We start from the raw sequence: 8,288 nt of genomic DNA on the forward strand, positions 1-8,288 counted from the left end.
GAACAACCCCCCCTTCACCACAACCCCCCCCCCCCCGGAAGCTTGTGAATCCTGAAATTTTCTCACCATCTTGAGATGGATTGCATTATTGCTGATGTATGCACTATGTATTTTCTTGTAGGATTTTAACTTCTAATTATATATTGTCTGTTCCTTCCTGTTGTAAGCTGTCAAGACTTTGAGAGACAAAGCAGAAGCAGGAAAACACAGCAGAACCAGGAAGTGTCAAAGATATTAGCTGTGCCTAGAAATCAGTGAAGCTAACAAGAAAAAAAGTGCCACTGAGGAACAAGCCCAAGTGACTGGCAGTGCTGTCCCAAGTAGGTCTACTCAGTATCTTACTCCTGTCTATTCAGTGGGGCTTACTCTCAGGAAAGGGGTCAGCACTGGAGATGAAGTCAACATTTCCCAGTTTTGAGAATGAAGTTTGCTTCAGTATGGGAGATTATTGGCTGTAGCGCCAGCTGTCAATGACTTTTAAAAATATAAGTGTGCTACACAGAAGTGTGAGCAGCACAAGATCCATTGACCCTGGGCTTGACCCAGCGGTAATCAGGAAAGCAAAGCTATTCTAAGCTTCCTTATATTGTATTAGAAATTCGTAGCTGTAAAACTATAGCTGTAACAAATCTAGTTTGCAAGCAGGCATGAAGTGGTAACAAATGTGGTCATTTATTCTGTCATGGTAATATAAGTGAATGTGACAACTTTTCAACAGCCAGGTCAAAGCCCTCATTACTTTCTAATTTTAAGCTTCATGTACATTTGCTATGGTTTATATTCCAAGGTCTTACAATTCCCCTATAAAACATACTTTCCCAATTACTGATGGACTACCAAAAATCTTCCATTTTGCTCCAGGATTCTTGCCTTGAGCACTGAAGATTTCAACGAATGGGCCACCCTGCAATAAAACAGATAAAAACCTGTCCATCTCCAGTATGTTGGCACAATAGCATGCTCTCTTTCTCCCATCAAAACACAAAGTACTTTGATCACCAAGTGCAGCATTTGAAATGCTTTCCCAACACAACCACCAGGAGGTAATATATAAGTTTTTTCACAATCAGCAACCTACTTTTAATGTTAATTTCTCAATGCACATTTAATTTGGTTGCCTAGGTCAGGTTGCCTAGGTCTGATTCAATCAGTGATTGAGTCATCAGGGGTTTTAAACATGTGTTTTAGGGAACCCTGGTCTTCTGTTTGAGGAGACCTCTAACGCAAAGTTCAGGAAGGGTAGGTAAGCTTCCCTGAGCACTACTGATCTTACCTGTAATGCACAGGTACAATGGAGTGTCGGATGTGTTCTAGGGCACACTCTCAGTTCACACACGCAACCTGGCATGGCCTGGTTCGATATAAACCAAGTGCGTGTCCTAGGATGTATCCCAGAATTCTCCACAATATGAAAAGAAGAAGAGGAGACTGGATTTATACCCCGCTCTTCACTCGGAGTCTCAGAGTGGCTTACAAACTCCTTTCCCTTCCCCTCCTCACAACAGACACCCTGTGAGGTAGGCAGGTGGGGCTGAGAGACCTCTGAGAGAACCTTTCTTTGTCAGAACTATGGCTTGCCCAAGGTCATCCAGCAGCTGCAAGTGGAGGAGTTGGGAATCAAACATGGTTGTCTCAGATTAGAGTCCGCACACTTAACCACTACACCAAATTGGCTCCTTGACAGATAACCCATTGAAAAGTGGTTCTTTAAAAGCAGGAAGATTCAAAACCACTGCCCTGCATGATTAATTCAGAGATTATTTTCAAACATGTATTCCCCACCTTTCTGCATGTTTCAAGGCAGCTAATAATAAGCTGAGAACATTTCCTATTAAACCAGAACGAAATAACAAACCCCAATCTTTCCCTCCCTCTCCCTGAAAAGTTCACTGCCATTCAAAACCCCTCAAAAGCACTGGCAAGCAAGCCAGCCTTGCAGCAGCTCCTGAAGGTTTCCAAGAAGTGGCTCTCCTCACCTCTTCAGAGCTGGAGCCACAGTGGAAAAGGACTCTGCCTGGCATGCAGAAGGTCCAGGTTCAATCCCTTGCATCTCTAGTTGGAAGGACCAGGCAGGAGATGATGGGAAAGACCTCTGCCTGAGATCCTGGGGAGCTATGGAGAGGGCTGTGGCTCAGTGGTAGAGCATCTGCTTGACATGCAGAAGACAAAGAAGGTGGGGGGGGCAGCACTATAACTAAGATACAGACTACACAAATACTGCAAGAAGTGCATGCAATTAACAACAATTGTAAGAATCAGTTGACTCTTGTTGTTGAACTTCAAGCTGTTTTAATCTTTCTGTTTTTCAACAGACGAACTTCCCCGGAGTTTTACCACTCATTTCGACACATTCTTTCTCAACGTAACGGTTCAATTTTGCATCCTTACAATATCTGACATCGGACTCTCTCCAATTCCACGTAACTTCAAGAGCTCTTGACAAAGTACTTTTACAAACGGACAGCCTGAAGTTATGTGGAATTGAAAAGAGTCCGATGTCAGATATTGTAAGGATACAAAATTGAACCGTTACGTTGAGAAAGAATGTGTCGAAATGAGTGGTAAAACTCCGGGGAAGTTCGTCTGTTGAAAAACAGAAAGATTAAAACAGCTTGAAGTTCAACAACAAGAGTCAACTGATTCTTACAATTGTTGTTAATTGCATGCACTTCTTGCAGTATTTGTGTAGTTTGACATGCAGAAGAGGAAGAAGAAGAGGAAGAAGAGGAAGAGGAGGAGAAGGAGGATTTATACCCTGCCCTTCACTACCCAAAGGTGTCTCAGAGCGGCTTACAAACTCCTTTCCCTTCCCCTCCCCACAACAGACACCCTGTGAGGTAGGTGGGGCTGAGAGAGCTCTAACAGAAACTGCTCTTTTTCAAGAACAGCTCTTATGAGAACTACGGCTTGCCCAAGGTCATTCTGCCAGGTGCAAGTGGAAGAGTGGGGAATCAAACCCGGTTCTCCCAGATTAGAGTCCGCGCACTTAACCACTACACCAAACTGGCTCTCTTGCCTTCTGATTTGCACTTGGCTTGTGAACCCTCCCATCTCAGAGTCTGCTGCTGAATCAGAAATCTCTTCCCAAATTACTCCTTCAGTCTCCCAAAACTCTGAACCATCTCAGCCCCATCATGGTACTGGCTGCCGTAACCAGGGCATACCTAGAAGTACTGGTAGCCCGCTCCTGGAGACTGAGGTCCTGTATCTCCACTTCTTCTCAAGAGTATTTAAGGTCACAGCACACCCTTATCCTTTGCTGGAAGAACCACTACGCTATAGTGTTGCTGGTTCCAACACCTTGCCTAGACTCCTGGACCTTAACCTCGAGCAGGAAAACACTGAAACCTGTGGCTAGCAGATGTCTGTCTATACACTGCTAATTTGTCATATTTTGATTAATTTTTGTTAGCTGCCACGAGTGCCGTATATGGTGGAAAGGAGAGGTAGAAAAAATCTTCTGAATGAATAAATAAATAACTTCATGTATTGAATGCAGAGTCAAGCATTTAGTTCCGTACATACACCACCAGGTCACTGTGAGAAACTATGAACTACTTTTCAGTGCCAAAGTACAGAGCAATGGGAGAGATTTCTCCCCCTCTCCTATGTCTTCTGTGAATTCCAGAGGACTCAGAAGAGAGGTAGAATTGAGGGTTACCAGAAATAATTGCTAGCTACCACGGTCAGCCAAAATCTTTGGGTCTCAGAGAAGAACTAAAATAGCAGAAAACAGAAATAAAATGTTTGTTTCTACAGCAAAAATAAAAAGAATATTAGCAAACCAATGCATAAGATTCCTGAACCTGATAACCATGGGCTAGCCTCTATGTGGATAGGCAAATCTGCCCAATGGGAACAGGACACAATTTAGATTAAGGAAAAATCTCCAGATTTGCAGAAAAATCTGATTTGGAGGTTTAAAATGGTAACAGTTTAAACACAAGCAGAGGTCATGAATAGGAGCCACTCTGAAAGCATCTGAGGTTGCTGTAGCATTCCAAAGTAGTGCACAAACATTGTTGATAATAAGTGTATGGAACTAAGGAGCCAATCCATTAATGGCAGGAAAAAGGACAGCCTGTGGATGGGTAGAAGAGCTCAGTGGAAATGGAAAACCTGGGGCGGGGGAGGGTCGAAAGACATGGTGGAAAGAAACTGCAGCCATGGGGGGGGGGGGCCAGAAGCTCTTCCATATAAGTTCTCACACACACACACACCCCTTTAACGACAGTTTGTTCACAGGCTAACCTTTCCAACATTTATTTTTCTTGTCATTTTACAAGAGATACCTTAGCTAGTAAGATTTAGGAACATTTTTACTTTACCTGATACTCATTTTTGAACATCCTGGCGATATTTCACAGCTGGAAACGTGGTTTCTGTACCTCAGCAAGCACTAGAAATTGGGAGAGGGAAAATTTTGCCATTAGATGAGTGTCCATAAAAAGCTCCTCTACAAATCAAGCAAGAGTGTGTTTTAAGTACTGATTATCTCTACTCCATAAAAGAGTTGGAAGCTGATAGAAGCCTTACACCGGACCACATTCCTAGCTTTGGCTGTGATTGCTAGCCAGTAACGCTCCTTCTGCTTCCAGGACGAGCCCCCAAACTCAGATATTACTCAGTTCTGGCAGTGATTTAGAAATATAATGAATTAAATGGTATTGTAAGTGATCCAAGATTCTAACTGAATCCACAGATACTTAAATGTTAATTCTAAAAGAAATCAAGTAAAATAAGATGTTATTATGTAGTGTACAAAATTACTGTAATAAAATCCCTTGACTACGGCTTAGCTACAAGTACTCTACATTTGTTATGTATCAAGCTGCTCCAAATTATCTATATACTAATAGCGAAGTGGGCCAAATCTGAAGATACTTTAAAATGGTGACTGGAGCTTTGAATGGGCGAGACAGTTTGCAGAAAAATCTTTTTAAAAAACCCCAAATGTTAAAAGGAGCAAGTAGACTTGTACCTCTAACAAATGGATCATTTCAGTGGCCCTTGATAGGCAACCACAGCATTCCACATAAACCACAGCACTGGGCGGGGGAGGGGGCAGGGTCCTTTCCAGGTCTGTTCTCATCACACCAGGCCTGACAGCAGCCACTGGGTAACTTGATACAACCTGATGTGCGTGACTTACCTAGTCCTGGCTGCTTGCTAACCTTCAGTAAGGACAAAAAAGGGGAGGAAAAGACTGAACCTAAAACCTAGAATTCAGAACCTATAAAGGTTAGTCAAGAATAGAAGAGGGCCAACTCTTAAAATTTAATTATGAAACCTAAAAAATATACATGTATTTATTAAACACAAATTAAAATAACAAATAAGGGCCCATTCATACCTCATATACAAATATAAAAACATACAAAGGCTGATGAAATAGACCTAACGCGTTTCGGCCTTTACATTCCTTCCTCAGAGGTCTAATACAAATAGAACATGTTGGCTGATATGTAAAAATATATACAATCATACATAAACAGAATATGCAATAGAGACCAGAAAACAATTGTTCCAAAGTTTAACCACTGGGCAAAGAAGAGAAATACAAAAATACAAATACAGCCTTCCAGTGCAATCACATGTCCAGTAGTACTTCTCTCTGGTCAACCTATATATTCTCCTGAGCTTGTACAGCCAAATGCTCCCAATGAAATGTTTCTTAAGTTAAAAGCAGTGTTGATCAAAAAAGTGTTGGACCTATATAGTAAATTCAGGATTGCACAATCCTTAAAGCATGAGGTCCACTTGCTGAATAGCTTGCTTGGTGGCAGGACTAGGCCCCTGATGTATGAAAGAAACTGCCAAAGAACATCCCCCCCCATGGGCCAAAGCACAGCTGTCACATGGGGGGAATGAATACGGCAGCAGAGCTAGCCACCAGCAGCCCCCAACAGAGGATCATATGTACTCCCCCACATACAAATACTGATCCCCATGGCCATCTGGGACAGCATCCCTGGAGCTGCAAGCTGAGCCTGCTATTGCTGCCTCACCAGTCTCTGAGCTGCCACACAAGGGGGGGAGCAGTGACACTGCCAGAAGGCAGAATCCAAGTGAGAAATGGGGGGGGGGGAGAAAAAGAGGCAGGGGTGGTAGAACATACCAAGGGTTAAAGCTCCACAAAATAATAGAAGCAGTGGTAGTATTTATTTATTCAAATTTATACCCCGCCCTCCCTGCCAAAGCAGGCTCAGGGTAGCTCTAAGAAACAAACGCCCCCTGTGACCATTACTAGTAATGCCAAATAACACCTTGGTTTCGATTAATAAAAGGCAGGAGAAGGGGGCAGGGCCCTTTCCAGGGCTGTTCCGGCCCTGAAAGCAAGACTCATTGGGACTTGCATGACTCACCCAGGCCTGGCTGTTCAACAGCAGCCATCCAACAAAAGCCAGTGTGTTAAAGCAGTCAGAGCTTCAGACTAGGGTCTGGAGACCCAGGGTCAAATCCTCATCCTGCTGTGAAAGTGTACTGCTTGAACTTGGGTCAGTCACACACACTCAGTATTATCCACCTCATGGAGTTGTTGTGATGATAAAAATGGAGAAATGATGTAAGCTGTTTTAGTTTTCCTTCATGCAGCAGCTGCAGCATAAATGAAATAAATTTTAAAAATCTGAAAATGGGGAAACAGATAAAAGGTAGGTTGCTTGGTAGGAGACAAGAAGTGACAGAAGCAGAGAAAAGTGAGGATATATGGGCTGCCAGGCGGAGGGAAAGAGCAATAGCGTGGCGTGGGGAGGAGAATACAGGGGGAAATGAAGAGTCCTACACAAGTCCCTGCATGTTCCCTACCATGCAACTGGGCCCAGCCCAGGGGCCAACACTGAGCAGCTCAGCTAGACTTTTCCCAAGGGAAAGGATGCCAGGAGTAGGGAAGGAGGGAAAACTAAATACAGGAGGGACATAGAGGTAGGTTGGCTGGTGAGTGGGAAGGAGAGGAGGCAGGAAAACGGGAGAAGTTATGGGGGCTTTCAGGAAGGGGGAGATGAAATAGTGGGAGAAGGGAAAATGAGATGCCCCTCGCAAGTCTTTGTGGATCCCTGCTTGTAAGGTATCATAAACAATGTTTTTTTGCCTGATTCAGTCTATTAAGAGGACTCTCCATCTGTTCCCTAAATTAGATTTCAGGGTTATGTTTTTTAAAAAAAATAGTAGTGCATTTATTTAAGAAGCAAATGAATTATCTAGTAATTACTTTAAATTACTCAACTAAATTGATACTATGAATTAGCCATTGTAGAAGTTTGAACAGTGCCGTAAAGGGCCTTTGTATTATAAATAATGGTGCAGCAGTACCTGAAATTTAAAATAAGACACTCCTGCTGTCATTACTGAAGAAAAATAAACGTATATCCTGCCATCACTGCCACTTTTAAGGGTACAGCTTTTTCTTAGAGAATTATTCCTACCTACATTACACAGATGCCAGACATACAGCTGCAAGACCAGTAACAGCTGGATAAGCCCATGGTCACAGGGTCCTCCTGATAGCCTGTGATCTCCTATACAGCTGCACTTTTTGCTGCCTTTAGGAAGAACTTGCTAGATAGACCTGCTTCTTGCCTCTCTTTGTACATGTGCTGATGAAGCAGGAAGACAGCAAGGCAAAGCTGAACAGTGATTGAAACGATGCCTCACATCTCTTGGCTGATTCCTCATTATGGTGCTTGGCTTGTGTTTCCTATCCCCAGCTTTTCTGGTTTACTCCCATGGTCACGGCCTTGACATTGGTAAGGTCACAGCTCTGATTTCCCCTCTTCCTATCAAATGAATTGGATGTCTTATGACCTCCTGACATGTACTTCCATCTAGATAGGTCCCATGATTTGAACAGTTGAAGGCCACGGATCTATACAGCCAAATTCCTGCAAGGAACATAAGTGTGTCCTGGACACAGAAACACCTGCTTTTTCCAAGAATATTTCCCACAATCTGGATTACATGCTACAGTACCCAACAAAAAATGGGGAAATCTAATGTCACCAAATATGTTCAACAGCCCGTTTGCTACTTCTCCTCAAAAATTTCACATTCAGAAAGAGGATTTCTCAAGCTCAGTCAATACAAAATTTACTAACAACCCAAACGTAACAGAATCACAAGAGATGCTAACAATGACATTTCCTTTTGGGGGGGGGGGGTGCACTGGTTTTGAATGTTAAGAAATGTGGTATTGAAATTGATTTTACAGATCCAAGAATGACATTAAAGCATTTAAGAAGTACTTGCTGAATGCCTAAGATAGGGAGAGAGCACTAACTCCTTTTATAGAT

The 8,288-nt window shown here is 42.9% G+C and overlaps 1 protein-coding gene across 1 annotated transcript in view; it reads right to left on the reverse strand.

Annotated features, from left to right (window-relative positions):
* LOC107113077 (chromosome unknown open reading frame, human C3orf67) overlaps positions 1–4,349 on the reverse strand; it is a 225,152-nt gene extending 220,803 nt beyond the window's left edge. Inside the window, exons 1-2 of the mRNA XM_015414332.1 lie at positions 4,329–4,349; positions 815–904 (exon numbers count right to left, since the gene is read on the reverse strand). Coding sequence (XP_015269818.1) covers positions 815–904; positions 4,329–4,349 — 111 coding nt within the window. The remainder of the gene's footprint in view (positions 1–814; positions 905–4,328) is intronic.
* Between the last annotated feature and the right edge of the window lie 3,939 nt (positions 4,350–8,288).

The sequence above is a fragment of the Gekko japonicus genome, unplaced genomic scaffold (genome assembly GCF_001447785.1).
Source record: "Gekko japonicus isolate JY-2015 unplaced genomic scaffold, Gekko_japonicus_V1.1 scaffold129, whole genome shotgun sequence".
Taxonomy (NCBI): Eukaryota; Metazoa; Chordata; class Lepidosauria; order Squamata; family Gekkonidae; genus Gekko; species Gekko japonicus.